At 47.6% G+C, this 17,747-nt stretch overlaps 1 protein-coding gene across 16 annotated transcripts in view; it reads right to left on the minus strand.

Moving 5' to 3' along the window:
- Window positions 1–17,747, minus strand: part of rapgef2b (Rap guanine nucleotide exchange factor 2b) — a 95,866-nt gene that overhangs the window by 13,270 nt on the left and 64,849 nt on the right. For 9 of the 16 annotated variants that reach the window (XM_078953846.1, XM_078953844.1, XM_078953842.1 and 6 more), the window contains 8 exons: window positions 9,348–9,479; window positions 6,880–7,057; window positions 4,634–4,770; window positions 2,805–2,963; window positions 1,026–1,178; window positions 781–945; window positions 587–694; window positions 307–510 (listed from right to left, as the gene is read on the minus strand). In XM_078953846.1, coding sequence (XP_078809972.1) covers window positions 307–510; window positions 587–694; window positions 781–945; window positions 1,026–1,178; window positions 2,805–2,963; window positions 4,634–4,770; window positions 6,880–7,057; window positions 9,348–9,479 — 1,236 coding nt within the window. Of the gene's footprint in view, window positions 1–306; window positions 511–586; window positions 695–780; window positions 946–1,025; window positions 1,179–2,804; window positions 2,964–4,633; window positions 4,771–6,879; window positions 7,058–9,347; window positions 9,480–13,958; window positions 14,441–17,747 lie in introns of those variants that run through there. The other 7 variants (XM_078953850.1, XM_078953848.1, XM_078953847.1 and 4 more) reach the window with 2 other exon arrangements.

The raw sequence follows: 17,747 nt of genomic DNA on the forward strand, positions 1-17,747 counted from the left end.
ACTGCTTTCAGGGATTAGGAGACTTTTCTAAAGCTGAGTGGCCTGCAGTGTGGAAAAAGGCTGAGCGGTTGACATGATCGCCTCTGCAGAGTTCAACTTCACACCCCAGAAACCAACATTTGAACATCTGGTAGAACTAAACACAAAATAATAAAAAGGAGTTCAAGTATTTGTGCCACAGACTGCAGATTGCAGCCCCCAGTTAAAGAACGGAGCTATTTCAGAGTCCCCCCCCCTCCCCCTCATGTCTCTAGAAGATACAGAAGCAAATGGATTTGCAAAGTAAAACCAGGTGAGGACTCGTACCTGATCTCCACGTTTAAGGCCAACTTCTGCTGCCTTGCTCCCCGGCTCCACAGCATCAATGAAGATGCGAGAGCCTTTCTCCTGCCCTCCCAGGAGGCTGAACCCCAGAGGAGAGTCCCTGGACGGCTTGGTCAGCGTCACCAGCCGCGGCTTGGCTTTGGCAGCACACGCTATGTTTAACAGTCTGAGGTGTCCACACATTTTCTGAGGGGAGAACACAGGTGAAGCATCAGTGGCTCTGTCCTGCTGAACGGTGAACCATCACAGGCTGGACTCTTACTTCTTTCTCCAGCATGTTTTCAAACTCCTCCAGAAAGCGGGTCATGGCGGGGTCGCCCTCAAAGTCGTTGAAGTGATTGTTCACCCACAGCAAAACCACCCGGGTAACCTGGAAACACCACAGCAGCTCAGGTGGGGAAGCCCCCAGGGGAAGGTGGAGGTGGCCCCCTCCCCACTCCCACACTCAGCCCATACCTTGTCCCTGAGGCTGGGGTCATGAAACCACTCCAGGAGCTTCTTGCCCACAACCATGGGGCTAGAGAGGAAGGTCCTGTAGGTCAGCAGGAAGTCTTCAATGTAGGTGGGGTCCACCACTGAATGCTCCTCCACCAGGTGCATGGTGAGGCGTTCAGCTGTGCCCTGAGATGGAGACATAGTGGATGAAACCGTCATTCAAGCAATCCAACAGGCCAGTCAATGCTTTGCAGTTGATGTGTCACCTTGATGACGATGTGACCTTTCCTGGTGCCGGTGCGATCCAGTTCCCGGTGCTCTTTCACCATAACGATCTCTCCTTCTTCCTCAACCCTCTGCATGTTCTTCTCCACCTGGTTGAGGATGCAGCAGTACTCTTGCTGGGCTATACACACAAACTGACAACACACAGACAGAACCAACACAACAGTCAGACAGGTAAACCATCCATAGAAAGCCTTTTGTGGGGGTGGGGGTGGGTCCTGTTGTTGCATTCATGACACAGCAGAGATGTCTGCCATCCACACTAGTTCTTAGCTTCAAAACCTCCATGTCATGAAGCGTGATCGTGGGCCATCTTGGTATAACACAGTAACTCTCTCATGATGGACACATTGGATCAGGATGCAGGGAACTCCGACAGCTGATGAGCAGCTATCAGAAATGAGGGCAGGTACTCCATCCTCCTCCTTTTACCAACTCAAAGGACCAGTGCTCTGAATACAACTGTCCTTCCCAGCAGGCTTCTCCTGAAACCCACCTTCCAGGTCAGATGATGGAGTGAGGGCAGTAACATGGCTGCGTTTGGTACTAAGTGTGCATGTAAATGCAGACACTAAAAAGACCAGAATGTTGTTTTTCATTTTTCCCTGAGATGATTTTGAAACATTATATTCACTTAATCCATCACATGTGAGGCAGACATCAACAGTTGATTCATTGTTTTTAGGAATTTAAATATTATATTTTTTTTAGCCACAATTACTTCTTGATCATGTTGGATTCTATTTCCTAACCTTCTCTTTTCCCAGACTTCCCCGGGCTTTAGGGAGGTGATGAGGTTTCTGGTCCAGAAGAGGGCGCTGTACTCTTTGGTTGCATGTGAAGCCAGCAAGCAACACCAACACAAACACACGGCTCGTTTAAGAAAACAAAAGGTATGAATTGGAAGTGAAAGAGCTGAGTGGTTGGATGTAAACGTTTAACGTCTTCATCAGGTTCTCGCCGTCATAATCAATCTCAGGTGAGCAGGACGGAGCGCAACCCTAGTGCCAGTTAGCAACACTGAAAGCAAAGAACCTTGAAGAGCATGTGGTCAAGCTTCTGCCATCAGCCAATCAGCTGCCTCCACCTAACCCTCAGGTCTGTTTCTGATCTGTCTGGAAGAAAACTTCAAACATTTCAGACACCAAAGGAGTGAGTGGCAACAGCCACTCATCCTACAGTCTGTTTTAACCAGTAATGGTCACAGTCAGTAAATTTGGATCAGTGGTTTATAGTATTCATGTCATCTTTTGTTACATAAGGTTACTTTTTATCTTAGAGTTGTGGTAAAACGTGTTTTTTTTTGTGGTGAAAACAAAAACCTTCAGACTTAAATTGATTTTTTTGTAGTTTCTTCTTCTTCTTCTTCTTCTTCTGGAGTTTTGTTTTGCATTTAGTCAGATGTCAACATCCAGCAGATCTTCCCTTACACCTATCGTTTTCATTTTGACCTGGTTTACATTTTCTACGACATCTTTTTGATCTGTTTTGACTCAGGTTTAAAAGGGGCTCTTCCTATTCATAAATGTTCTTGTAAATAATCGTAGCTGAAGAATTTCATGTTGGCTCATCCTCTGATGGTTTCAATACCTAATGGGAAGTGAAAGCTGGAGCTGGTTGCTCATGGGGACTCCCTCCCCCAGCAGAGCAGTAATTCTCACAGACAAAAGGAGGCTGATGTTCAGAGCAAATCTGGCATCAAGAGGGCAGATGCATGACCTGCTAAGTTTCCACGCTGAAGCGCAGAGCCCCTCCCTCACCTGGCAGTCGTCCACCTTGGTCTTCATGACACCTTTCATGTACTCCTTCTCCATGGTGGGGGACACCCCGAAGCTGTTGCCCATGCACAGGACTTCAGTCCGGCTGTCGGGGTACGTCACCTCCACCGACCCGTTCAGGATCACGGACCACGAGTCCAGCTGGAGACATGAGACTTGGATTAAACACAGACCAGCACATGCAGACAACACGGCCCTGCCGAAGCCTGATGCTGCATTCACACGGGCCGCGTGTGAACGCGCTATATGAACCCGCACTGTGCCGGCGGGGTCCACACCGGACACGCAGGAGCGGCAGGGAGGGGGATTCTTCTCCTCTTGTTTCACTGCTTACTAGCGCGGTCTGCCTCCTACAGTGGGATAAAACTTGATGTGAAACGTCAAAGTGGTTAACATCCTGGTCCTTTCCTGTAAATGTCCGTCTGCGAATCCGGCCGGGCACAAAGCACGATGACTGTCCTCTTTGTGATCATGTTTACAACGATGGGTATGACCCTGTTTTGAAGCAGACGCCACCCACACGATAACACAAATCCGAGTCCCCGATGGGTCACAGCGCTGCGGTTAAGGGTGGACACGTTCAACCGGTTGAACTTTCAGCGCACCATCATTGAACGCCCGATTTGCACGTGGAGAACAGACAGAGAAGCCCGACATTTCTGTGTACGTGTGTTTGCTTAGACTTTATTGAGAATGGCTGCCTGAACGCAGCCGGGGTTAGAACCCAATGCTCACACTAGTCCAGTGTTTTTCAGCCTTTATTGAGTCAAGGTCCACTTCTTCTTTGACAAACATTCTGCAGCAAAACATTACAGTCTGTATTGATTTACAGTCTCATTTGCACTTTTTGTAATAATTGAGGCGCAGAACATTAAAGTTGAAGCTGTTTTTCCTCAAAGTTGTGATAGTTTTCAATAATAATTTTCAACTAAACTTGTTGAAATTTGGTCTGGTTGTTGTTTTTCCCTCCAGTTTATTAAAATGCAATTTCATGTAAACTTTACAAAATCAAAATAAATGACATTCTTTCAGAACTGTCATTTATTTTTTATGTTTGTTCAAGAACAATTTTATAATCACAGCATGTTTGATCAATTTTAGACAAAAAGACCAACATTATATTCATGTTTATTCATGTTTATATATTCTACACAAAAACATGAACACGCTGAAGTTTTATCCATTATTCTTAAATCAAACTTTGACAAAACTGATTTATTGCTTTCTGGGAGAGGAAATTGTTTTATTTTAGTTTTGTCTGTTGGAGACTTCACCTTAATGCTGGTTGTTTTAGGTTAGTATTTGTATTTAAACTTAACTTTAAGTTTTTCAAAAGTGAATAAAGTCTTAAATCAAATGTGTCCTTTAATCCGGAGATTATTAGAAAGCAGCTGTTTCTTTTATGAAGAGGATTTGGACCAAACTCTGGAATCTCTGACTTGAATTCTTTTGTTCTCCAACAAAAACCTTGAGGGAGAAATAAACGGTTTTCCTGATTTCATCATGAATATTTCCAGACTGTTGGAATAGATGTTTGCGTTTGTTGTGCAAGGCAGCAACGGCGCTCAGTGAATCAGAATCCTGCAGCAGCATCCCAAGGACAGACTGCATCTCCTCTGACACACAGCCTGGCCTGAGGGACACTGCTAAAGTGAGCGCGGCTGCAGACGCCTTGCAGAGCCCCCACAATGAGGGACGTCAGCCATTCAGGCTTAATAGAGCAGAAAAAAAACATGACATGGAGAAAAAACCTGATGTGTGAAGAGGTAAAGTTCTGAGGAGACCCCCCTGACAGGCACAAGCACACTCACCTCCTCCCCATCGTTAAGAACGATGGTGCCGGCACGCTCCACCACAGCAAACACCATGACGGCGCATAGTTGCTTCCTCACTGACATGGTCATGTTAGCAAACGCTGGCAGCTGATGCATGAACTCCAGTAATTGCTCTAAAGGACAAAGGAGAAGCAGAACAGGCATTTAAGGAAAAGCAGCAAACACTCAAAGTCTAGACTCTGAAAGGGGGTGGGGGTGGGGGGAAATGCCCCCTCAAGCGTCTTGGCTGAAAGCCCACTGCAGAAATGAACCATTGCACTGAGGCTATGGAGCCAAGTGCAGAATCATGCCAGGGGAGGGAGATGAAGCTTCATCTCCATTCAGTGGATGTGAACTTTGAAGAAAGCCAGCAGAAATGGCTGACACATCACTCTGATGTCTGTGAGACGGCCCCCCCAAACACAGCAGGAGGGGCGTCCCCCCCCACCACAGCACAAACAAGACCTGCCTTAAGAACACCAAGATAAATCTTTCAATCCAAAGATTTAAAAGTTCCACATCTCTGTTGTAGTAATAAATGATAAAGGGAGTTCATTTCCATGAATGAAATGAAAGCTGGGAGTTTTCAGATTTGACTTTCACGTGTGAACTTTAAAAATGTTTTCAGATTTCTGTCATAGCTAATGTGGATGCAGAGTCCGGGTTTTTAAAGACCCAATAAAATGGTGTTTTAAAATACTCAAGTGGGTTTTTTCCCCATGATGGAGGATATTTATAAAGAGAAGCAAGATTAAAAATAGATTTTTGAGTATTGCTTTATCAAATCATTGGAAATCAGCAGCAAACGCAATATTGCAGTTGAAAAAGCATGTTACTATGACAAGCCACAGTCTCCCTGCTCTGCTCCATTCTCATCATCCACTGTCAGACAAATGGATCCATGAACGTCTTTGTTTTCCTGGTCTGAGCTGGAATCTGGATCAGAACCGTACGGATGGATGGATCTGATGTTGATGACTATGCTGGTTTCACTGGTAATGTTGGGTTTGGGGTGTGAGGGGCTGTAAGCTAGTGAGAGAGCATGCACACAGAATGATGGGAAGGGGGCGGGCTTATTTTGCACCACCAGCCCTGAGCACAACTCAGAGGTGAATTTCTAATGAACACCTGCCGCACTGCAGAAACTAGGTCCTAGAAAACAGCACAGATTTTTGGATTTTGGCAAAAAAAACGGCTTAATTTTCATGAAAAGACCACTGGGAACACTTTGAAAGAAGAAGATCGGAGTGGGACTTTAAATATTTGCTCTCCTCCGTGCCTCAATCCAAATGGTATTTTCCAATACTGATTATCAATGAATCTCGTTTGATTGGATTTTAGAATGGCTTAGGTCCATTCAATCAGGAAGTGGCTTCAGACAGATCGATCTGGTTGGATTCATCGTTACACATCTAGTTGGTTTATTTTAGCAGAACGCAAAAACAGACTAGAGCATCACAGCGAACAACACACATGTTGATCGAGCATCATGAATGTGTGGAAACACACACAGCGTTAGTGTTTCTACACATGACCAGATGTAAACATAGAGAAGAGGGATTCAATGTTGGTGTGTTTCCTTCAAAGGAATATCAGATGTAGCATTCACATCAATTCTCTGATAACTCAAGAAAGTAAACAAGCTCTGTGATGATGAAGATGATGATGATGATGTATGTGTTCACTGCACAGCAGAGTCAACACATACATGAATACAAAACCAAACGTTCCTGAAGCGTTCTAATTCAGAATGAGGCTGGTTCTGGTGCACCGGCTGACCTGGGCTTGGCTTGGCCACAGCAACGTGCGTGAAGCTGCAGTAGCGGTGAAAGTTTAATGCGCTGGGAGAGGTGAGGCGAGAGGATGCGATGGCGTGACCTAGAAAACCCTGCCAGCAGAGGGGGGTGCAGGGGAGAGATCGGGAGGGGGGAGGGGATCGCCACCTCCTCCCTCTCTCTCAGCATCCTCTCTAAGAGCCCATCAGCAGCTCAGCCCCACTGCGTTCCCGCTCTTTTAACACGCCTGAGATTAGCAGCGGCGTGGAGTCGCAGCTTTGCGGGACATGATACCCAGAGCTGGATGCGGATTTCAGCATTACTGGAAAGCCTGCTCTGTAATGACAGAAGCACGGGCTTCAGCCCAAATGTAAAGTCGCTGCTGCTGCTGATGACACTCCACTGCTGCACCCGCCTCATGAGGCTGAGGTCAAAGAGCTAACAGAACCCCCCCGACCGCCTCCTCACCTATGTCATCGTCTGTGCGGTCGATGGGGTCCTTCTCCAGGCAGTCCCGCACAATGTCCCGGCTCATCAGAGGGTCCGACGCTCGCTCGATGTCCTCCTCATCGTCGTCCTCCTCGGAGTCGACGGCGGTCTCCGGCAGGCCGCTCAGGTCCATGTCGCCCGGCTCGTTCTCTGTGGCCTAAGAGGAGGAGAGAGGTGAGGAATGAAGGCTGGATAGATGGACGGCAGGGTTTTAGGCTGGACCTCTGCAGCCCAAACGTCCAACAGAAAACTTCTCCCTTCTACTTCTGCCACAGTGACACGTCCTTTCCAACAGACGAACAGCAAAAAGTCAAGCGGCACAGATTTGACCCATTTTGGTGTTTTAGTGCAGAACGACAGGCATCAGAACTGCACACCAAGCACTGCTGCACACAGAAACCAGCCAATTAGATCCACTCTCTCCTGCCACTCATCCAACTGCAGCCAGATTCTGTTCTTTGAAAGCACACGCTGAGCGGAGCAGGTGAAGAAACTTCAAGGAGACGATGCAATTACAGCAGGAGCAGCACTAGCAGCGTTCTGCTCCCGTCAGAGGAAGAGCATCTGTCCCAGATGAAAGGCCACATGGCCTGATCAGCCTGCCTACACCCAGACATCTCCAAGTGGAACTGAAGCAGATGAAGAAATACGTGAACAACCATCGTACCCCAAAACGGCGCTCCACCTTTGGCTTCTTCACAAAATCACTGGAGGTTTGCGTCCCGAACTGCCAGCAAAATCCCCGGGTCAGACGCATCTTTGCATCCCAGACTGAGAGACTGCCTTAAATTTTTTACGTGGCTCTCACAGAGCCCCTGTGTCGTTTCTGCTCATTTTCCATGTGAAAGGGCTCATCAAAAATTCAGCTTGTGACCAGCCGCTTCAGCTTCATTGGTGCACACACTCAGGTGGAGGCGGAGCCACGGCTCAATTCTGTCCAAATTCTGACAATGAAGCCAGGAGCAAGACGGCAAATGTCTGGTTAATCAAATACAGCTGAGAATCCAACCTACAGCTCCACTCAGGACAGAACAGCCTGAATGTGCTTCAGGAAAAACAGGGAGAAATGGGACCGTCGTTCCAGAACCAGAGTGCAGCCTCGTCCGTGCTCATGCTATGTAGGTAGCAGAAAGCCATAAACCGGCAGTCAGCATCAGGAGTCAAGCTGGCTGTTAATAATTCATGAGCGCTATTCTTGGATGCTTTCAAAGGACAGATTTCATGATTTATTTAGATGCAAACAGAGCGCCATCTTGGCCGTGACGCGAGAACGTCGTGCAGCCCTTCCCTGTAACCATGGAAACCACAGCAGACTGCATTTCTGCACCAAAAGCGGAGAAACGTGCACACAACTTCAATCCTCCCTTTCTTTGCAGCATCAGCCTCTTGTGATTGAATGCTGGAAGAACTGAAGGAGCAGCCGGAAGACCACTTCAGTGAGGACTCAGAAACCCCAAAGTGTAAATAAATACGCCAAAGATCAAAACAGCAGTTTGACACTAAAAGAGATAACCTGGAGAGACGCTAAACAGACCAGATCAAACCATATGAATGTAAAAAGAAACCTTAACATAGAAAGATTCCACACGAAATGAAAGAGTCAAACAAAAGTGTAATACAAATTCCTTTTTGTTGTTTTTATCCATAAACCATCAGAATCTGAAAACAGAGAGGCTAAAGGTGGAAAAACACCAACACATTATTTCTATTATGCACAGGCAGAAGCTCAGTGAATCCTAAAAAGCAGAAAATGCAACCCGGATGGAGGAGGTTCAACAGGAAACGCCAACAGGAGAAGAGAGACCAGAGAGCAGAGATGCAGAGAACTGCAGCAGGAAGTCCACAGCATGTTCCACACACACACACCTTACTATCATACCACAAAGCATGTTCCAGCCAACACACACACGCGCACACACACATGCACACGCACACCTTCCTGCCATACAACACACCTACACCCACACCCACACCCACACAGCAGGTGACAGCGTGAGGATCTGTAGGGTAAAGAGGACTGAGTAGCAGATGTTTGGGCACGTCCACCATTGAAAGACCTTTCTGGGTGTTTTTTTATCTTATTGAGTTGATGCCTGTTCAAATGACTTCAACTCTCTCCTTTAAAAATTGACGCCCCTCCGTCCCTTCTCCACCTGCTGGAGGCAGAGGTGGAGCCAGGACGGAGGCCTCAGCACCTGCAGCGGCAGCTGGTGGTCTGCTCGGCCCAGGCTGAGCCTCAGCACCTCCTCTCAGACTCCTGCAGCGTCTCTAGCAGCAAAACATTCAAGCTGGTAGCAGAAAAGCGTCTCCCTGATGACATCAGGGAGTCCCTATCCCACCACGGGTCACTTCTAACGTCAGCGCCATGGGGGTGGCTGCCTTTGGGTTGAAAGCATCAAACCGGGAGGGCGGAGGCTGGAGCCAGCACCTGCAAGCGGAGGCCTTACCTGATAAATGTCTGACAGGCTGCTGCTTCCAGAGTCGCTGGTGATACTACATCCTGAGTGGCTGGAGGAAACGTGGGTCACCTGTGGGTGTAAGCCGTCGGCCAGGTGAAGTCTGCTGAAGTCTGCAGGAAGCTGCACGTACACACACACATGACACACACACAGAGGGTCAGTTTCTGTCAGCCCAGCAGCGGCCACTGTGCATGGCGTACATGGACACATAGATCCATGAACGTCTTTGTTTTCCCTGTCTGAGCTGGAATCTGGATCTAAACTGTACAGCTCTGATATTACTCTCCATTTTCGTTGTACGACTACTGTTAGGCTGGGATTGTGAGGGGCTGTAAGCTAGCGAGAGAGCGCATAAACTAAGGGGTTATGGGAAATGAACGCATGTTCAATCCATGCAAACGGTCCTGCCCACAACTCTGAGACAACTCAGATTTCTAATGAACTCCTGCCGCTCTGCAGAAGTTATGCTCTAGACAAAGACAAGAGTTTAGAGTTTGGCTCAGAACAGCATCATCATCATCATCATCATCATCATCATCATCATGAAAAGACCACTGGGAACGCTTTGAGAATAAACCAAAAGCTGGTCGGAGTGGGGCTTTAAAATGAAACCTCCACAAATGTCCGTCAAAGTAAAAACTGTCCCACAGTTCAGTTGGGTTCCTTATGTTACAGTGGAACCACTTCACTCTCAAATTCAAGTCTTTCCTTTCTAATGAGGCGCTGCAGAGAACCGAGGGCTTCCCTTCCATAATGAAGCTCACTTGAAGGAAGAAAACAAACAGCCTTTAGTACAGGGAGGAAGCCCCTCTGAATCATTTAAACTACACAACTTACTAGCTGGAATTAGCATTTCTGTAAACCAGCTGACCCACTTCTCTGTGGAGAAATGGAAAACAGATCAGAAACGCAGAGCTGCCGTTCTATCAAAGTAAAGATGGAGCTGATAGAGCCGTGGCAGCTCATCAGAGGTCTCTGCAGCAGAGGAGGTCTGCCCGCACAAAACCAATGCAAAACAAATGTCACTCACTTCTGACAGCTGGGAAAACCGCTGTCCTTCAGCTTAAAGGACATCTGGATTCACTCATCAACATTTATACTAAAGATACGAATATTTTACAATCTCTTATTAAGACGAGGTTTTCCTTTTGAGTTAGTTTACACTGCACACTAAACTCCAATTATTTGACTCAGCAGCTGCAGGGGGGAATTAGGAATTCAGCAGAACTGGTTCATGTTGTTTACAGATGTAAATGTTTAATTCACCAACATGTATGAAGTTCAGCTGGGAGAGCATTTGCTCCAAACACTTTGAAACTTTGAAAGTCAAACTAGGCCAAAGTAGGAAGTCTGCTCCGGCTGACTTACAGCGGGAAATCCAGTCGAACATCAAGAGATCCAGAACAAACCTTTGAATTCAGCTTTAGGTAACAGTCGTGAAGAACGAGGGCAAGATGAGGAATTTGAGAGAAAAGGCGCTAACTGTGGCTCCGAGTCTGCTCTACACGCTGCTGCCTCAGAGTTCTGGATCAGGAATGGAATTGTTGGAGTACAAATCCATCCAAGAAGATTCATTTGCAACTAAATAAGTTTGAGCTGCTCTCAATGCACTTGAGGAAAATGTGCTTTTCAAGTGCTCATCTGCAAGGTTCCTCAATCAAAGAGGCTCAGACGGACGTTGCTCTGTCAGAAAAGTCAGTGAAGAGCGTTGGAGACTTGTGTAATGCAGACTTATTAGAAAACTGGATGGATGGCTCGACAGAGTGCAGTGTTGATGAAGTGACCGGAGGCTGAGGCTCAGCAGAGCTCCTCTGCTGCTGAGGTGTGATGTGATTACTCTGGGTCAAAGACTGCCATCGTGTTTAATTATGTCAGTCCAGATGCATTTAGATTTTACAGGTTTCCCAACAGTCCCGGGAATAAAGCCAAATCATAAAAACCCCTTTTCACAGAAAACTCCTTTTGGTCTGTCAGAATGAAAGACCAGTCTCAAATGGATTCTCCCTCATTACAATAACTGACACCACTGGCACCCATCAGAAATCCCCCTCACCAATAGAAACTCTACAAGTGAGCCCCTCCTCCCAGAAAAGGGGAGGGGCGTTCAGTATAGGCAGGAAAGAGGGATAAAGGGAGGGGATAATAAACACTTAATCCCTTCTCTGAGCTCATTTAGGTCATCCGTCTGTTGGTCAATAAGCCGGCCTCCATTCAGTGCATCAGCATGCTGTGGTCCGCTGACCTCTGCGGCCTGATGGAATGCAGGAGTCTGGCTCAATCTGGCAGCTTCCAGCTCCACAGTGAGGACAAACACACCAAGCTTTGGCTTCCGCCACGACAAGCACAGACACCGATGACATTTCTAACTCAGACCGGCTGCTTCCATTCCTGCAATAATGCTGCTTCTCAAAGAGATAAATACAAAGCGGAGCATGAATGTGGGATTGAGCTCCTACCTCCACGCGTCTCTCAAGCTCCACTGTTCTCTCAAAGACAAACAAGACGACTGGGAGCCGAAAAGCTGTGTGGTCGGTCGGCTGTCGTGGGAGGATTAAGCATTGCTCCGACGCTCGCTCCACAACGCTCAGTTCTGCTTACATGTGAGCAGATGTGGCTTTCCTTGAATTACACTGTAGACCTAATGACCTAGATTTCAGGGTGGAAGCCCTGGCTGCCTCTCAATCTCTTTACTGCCTGTATATGTTGGGGGTTAATCTGTGCAGCTCCACAGTATGGCCTCCTCTGAGGGGAGCCAGTGTCTCTCGCTGCAGAAAAGCAAGTCAAACACAGAGTGTCACTAACGTTTTCCAGTAAGAAGTCAGAAACAAACTGCCTCTGTTGGTCTAAACTGAAGGCCTTCATTGGGACTTCATGCAGCTGTTCAGAATGCCCCTGCTCTTGCAGTCAATAACAGCAGGACTCTAACTTGCTCTTTTTGATATGTAACAGAAAAGCTAGGAATCTGAGAAGTTCAGAGAATGCGTGGAAGGACCAAAGCAGCAGCTTCTCGCGTTGTCGAACCTCACAGCTCAAGAGATTAAACCCCCCTTGGCTGGGTGTCCAACTAATCAATCTGCATCGTGCTCTGTAAAACAACTTCTGACAAGCAGACCAACAGTCCAACACACTGGTCTGTGACTGCAGTTCCACATGTTTGGACAGAGACACAACTGATTAGTCTCATAATTAAAGCTTGCGATTCCACAGGATCTACTTTTTTACTTTAATAGCACATACAAGGAGGGCACTGACACATGAATGATCGGTGAAGTTAGACCATAGGAATCATTCAGGAAGTGACTTTTGACTAATGTGTTCAAACAATAACGGCTGAAATGAAGTACGGCTAACTCTTCAAAGCAAACAAACTGAAGGGTGAAGAAGCAGCAGGTTTCCTGATGCAGGCAAATGCAGCTTTACAAAGGGAACGCCGTGAGCCTCAAAGGGAATAGTGTAACTGCGCTTAGCGCTGCCAGAGGTGATGAGGCGGCTACAGTGATGCCACTACTGTAATAAGATCCGGCTGCTGCTACTGACTTGACTCACGGTGGTTTCCTGCTGGGATAAATGAATATTTACTCAAGCTGACATTTGCAGCCAAAGAGGATAAAAAAATAAATGGAAATGAGGTGGTGGGGAGAAAATGAGGATGACTTCTGTGAAGAGGTCTTTGAATCCCACTGGTTGGCCTGAGGAGATGCAGCACCAAGTGAAGGGAAGGGACTTGACACACCTCATCAACAACGAAACAGCTATGGCTGTTATAGGAAGACTTGTTTTTCTGGGCTTCTGGGCTTTGAGAGCAGAGAAGCATCCACCAGAGTGATAAATAGCCAGCTCGGTCTGTGTGTGTGTGGGCTCAGTGTCTGACTGATGCCAGCAGCGCTGACGTCTAATCAATCCATCTCTCTGTTCAAGTGCAGATCATCTCAGGCCTCCCAGCATCTGCAGAAGCAGCCAGCTGCTTCCAGCACCATGGACAGCGACTCCAGCACCAGCCTGAAGGGAAGGTTCGACTGAATGGACTGGATCGAGTCCGTTTGGGATATAAAGGGGATGTTTTTGTTTCATTTCATTTGAAAGAAGCTGTTATTGAGAGGATGGAGATTCTTTTTTGGGAGCACCATCAATCTCTTCAAGCATGACATCACCTAAACCCCCCCACCCCCCACCCCCGATAGTTGAAATCAAAGCAGCAGCTGGCGCGTTTGCTTCTGCAGAGCCTCCGTTCACCGCTGTCATCCAAACGCCACTAAAATGTGCTCTGAGCTGAAAGCAGGGCCTCCTCCATGCTCACGCCTTCACCTAGGCTCAGATTTCAGTGCTGGAGGGGCTTTGCATATGGGTGCGTGTGCGCGCCTCAGTGACAGCGAGCACATGGCGGCCGCGTCTGTCCACAGACCGCCACGCCGCGGAATGATCGCTGTGACCCGCCGGCTCCGGTTCGTGTCGCGTCCTCTCCGCCCTGCTTTCATTCACCTTGCGTGAGCTCGATGGAAATCCGATGCGCGTGCATTATGGGGCTGTAATCATATCTGGGGGGCATAAACGAGGATGGAGAGAAAAAAACTAGAGGAATCGCGTCGGTAGAGTACTTACCGGGGTTTTTTCTTGCTGGCTCGGGACTCCATTGCTGTCTGACGCTGCTAATGGTTTCATAATGAACACTGGTGAAAATCTAACATCCCGGATCAGCTCTATGCCACAGCATAACCCCCCCCCGGTCTGAAGCTGCTGCCCGTCCTCTCTGCTCCTCCGCCGCGCCGCGTCTCTAGCAGCAGGAGGCGGCGGCGGTGAGGGCAGGATCCGCCGTTCCCTCCCCGGCCTGCTTAGGTTCACCACAACAACGCTTCTTTCAGACGAGCAGGAACGCGCAGAAACGCGCTGGAAGGAGCGGAAGAGTGTCCTTCTATTCGGGCGCGGGCTGGCTGCGCGCGCTCGATCACATCTCCAGGCGGGGAGCGGCGGCGCGCCGAGAAGCGGAGAAAGATGAGAAAAATGGCTGACAACACTTTCACTCACGTTTGATCCCTCCGCCTTCCCTCTTCACCTCTCCTTCTCCCTCCCTCCGGGGGCAGTGTAAAAACTCTGCTACATGCACGCGCGTAAACGCCTATTTTGCACCATTAGATTATTTGAAGAGGGAGGCGCGCATCAGCGTCAGAGCCCTTAAAGCCAGCAGTTTGTTTGTAGCGATTACAGCCGTGTGTGTGTGTGCGTGTGTGTGTGTGTGTGTGGGTGTGTGTGTGTGGGTGTGTGTGGGTGTGTGTGTGTGTGGGTGAGTGTGTGTGTGTGTGGGAGGGGTGGGTGGTGCTGTGGAGCAGCTAGGGCTGTGCTCCTTCAGGGGACTGACACCCCCAGGATGAAAGCTAAAGGAGGAATGAGGGAAAAACCAAAGGCAGGCTCTGAGATGGGAAAGGGAGACAGCCTGAAGCCTGGAAAGAGCAGATGAGAGGTGGGGGGACATGCTGGGGTGTGGGGTGGGCAGCACAGTGTGAGTAATACCATTATCACTCTCTTTTTAGCAAGAGACTGTGGCTGGAACTGGTTGGCATGGCAACGGAGGATAGGAAACATTTCCTGGGCGGGGAAGTTGTAGCACTTCCTCTTGAGAGAGAACAGGATTAGAGAGGAAGAGGATGCAGAGACAGCAGTGATGTCACGCTGTCACTCAGCTGGAATAGCCATGGCAACTGGCAAGAGCCCCGCACCCAGCTAGCCAGCCCCCCCCCCCCCCCACACACACACACACACTCACCCTCCGGGGCCCTCGGTTGCTGTGGCGACGGAGGTGGTGAGACGTGCTAAAAAGAGGAGGGAGGGAAGTGTGTATGAAGCAGACGAAGCGGCTTCAGCCTCATCCAGCTGCAGCACAAGAGGCTGAGCGGCAAAAAACACACAATTCTTTGTCTGTGCTCCATGAAAGAGTCCAGGTGGACAAGGACAAACATCAGAATACTGACATAAGAAACTACACAAATCCAACACAACCACACATTTCATTTAGCCACACTCAAGACTAGCTTGCAGTCTTCAACAACACCTCCTCCACCTGACAGACAGAGTAGAACCTCAGGAAAAAACGACATTTGGTTCTTGATGTCATCAGTCGACTTCTGTAAACTCCATCAGCTTGTTCTTAATTTGCTGTTTAGGTTAGAAAAGCGGCAAAAGCTGCTTCATCCATGAGACGTTCTAACAGAAAATGAAGCCATGTCAACACAATTTAGAAAAGCATTTTCATAGGGGTGTAACCATTCACTTCAACAGCGATACCATTCATGGTCGATATCAGTTCATTTTGAATGATCCGATTATTGACCTAGAGTGGATCCAGATCCTCTTCATCCAAACTTCCAGCAGTGAGACTCAGACAGAAATTCCTGCTACTGAACAGTGAAGTTTTCTAGATTCTTGGATTTCTTCCAGATCATCAAGTGGAAATGAAATCTGTGTCCAAACAAACAAGTAAACTAGAATGAATGTCAAATCCATTCACATGTTAGTTTCCTAAAGTTCACCCCTGTTGTTTTTCCACATCCAAAGAATCCAAAGGGAACATTCTTAGAACATTATAGACACTGGATGGTCACATGACTTTATTCAAAGTCTGTCCACACATTGGACTGGAATGATGGATGATCAGTGTTTGATGACATCACATGTGTGTTGTCCACTGATGTACTTGGTCATTTTTACATTAGAGTAAAATAAACCTACTACCCCTCAATTCATATAGTAGTAGGTCGATTCGATTAACAGCTAATCTCAGACAGATTGATCTGGTTGGATCATAGGATCATAAGTCAATTCATGGATTTAGTTGATTATTTTTACAGCCCTAATTTTACACTTCAAATGAAGTCCAGGTAATCTTGATCTTGTTTTAGATGTTGGAGATCTGGGAGATGACACACACGACTAAAAAACTGGAACCAAAGAGTCCTTCTCCAAAGCAGCTGCAGGTTAATATTAATGAGATTATTCACGGCTTCATATTCATGAGCAAACAGTGCATCCATCATCCAGACAGGCCCTCAAGGATCCAAGAATGATCCCACAACCACCAAAGCACGGCGTGGAGCAGCAGCAACAGACAGTGTTGGAGAAGCTCCAGTCAAAGCACTGGGGGAGGAGAGGCAGTCCCGCTATGACATCACCCCTCCTGCCCCCCAAAGCCATGATGTAATGCATCAAAACAACAAAAAGCTCAGGTGCTCTGCTGAGCCTCCCAGTCATTAAGGTCTCCAGCAATCACCTCAGGGGAGGAGGAGCAGGGCATCATTACATCACCGTGGCAACGAGGTCACACACGGAGAGAATCAAAACCACTCGCACGCCCCCCACCCCATCTTAAATTGATATGAGTGTTTACCTAAACACTGATATTAAAGGACTGTGACGCTGAAGATGGTTTGGATCAATGCTTCCTGCTGAAGGTGTTGAGCTTTGCTGAAAAGCATCGTTACACTGCCAGTAGCATGACCCACACAATGACATCATCAGAAACAAACAAACAATCTAAGCTGGTTTTATTCATGCCAGTGAAAAAACAGAAGCTGATGCTGAACAATCCTCCGGCGCGAGTGAGGAGAGCTCACATCCGCTTCACCACAGACTGATGCAGCACTGCAACAGGAATGTTGAATGAATACAACAAGGGTTTTCTCATGAGTCAGCAAAAATCTGTCCAACAAACACCAACTTGTGACCCTTTTAGGTGGGATCGTGGCAGCAGAGAACATCCACCTCCCAAAGAAAGTGGAGCTTCTCCCTGAATCATACTTTGATTTATTGATTTGTCTTCAGTCTTGTTTGTAAACCAGCAGCAGGCCACGTGCAGACAGAGCATCCATCAATGATGTGGCTCCATAATGATGGCTCTAAGTGGCTCTGCAAGAAACAGAAAGGAGATCTAATAAAGAGACTCCGTTCCAGAGCTGCTGCTGCCCGAGGGATGACTTCATTTTTCAAACTGTTGTCGCCTCCACACTGCTCTGAAAATAATTTGATAGAAAGGCGGCCAGCAGGCCTGCCTAAAAGATTACATTTGTTAGATCAGGAGGGGGAAACATCTGTGATATCGATGCAGCTGCTGAGACCAGCGTAAATCAGAGAGGTGATGGAGGAACGCAGCTTTCAGGGAAAGAGCGCCGCCATGAGCTTCCTGGTAAGTTCATCAGTAACTCAAGGTTTCCAGATCAGGTTACACGCTAACTAAGCAGAGTCGTCTTTAACGCAACCATAACAGAGACAGGAAGTGAAAGGAGGCGTCATTTTTGCTGAAGGAGAATCTTTAACCTCACAAGGCAGTTTCTTAAGAGAAGGTACAAATTTGATCCTAAAGCATTAAAAGTTTTCATTGTGGACGATTTCTGAAGCAGAGGA

Source organism: Oryzias latipes, chromosome 10 (assembly GCF_053564925.1).
Source record: "Oryzias latipes strain Hd-rR chromosome 10, Olatipes_Hd-rR_3.1".
Taxonomy (NCBI): Eukaryota; Metazoa; Chordata; class Actinopteri; order Beloniformes; family Adrianichthyidae; genus Oryzias; species Oryzias latipes.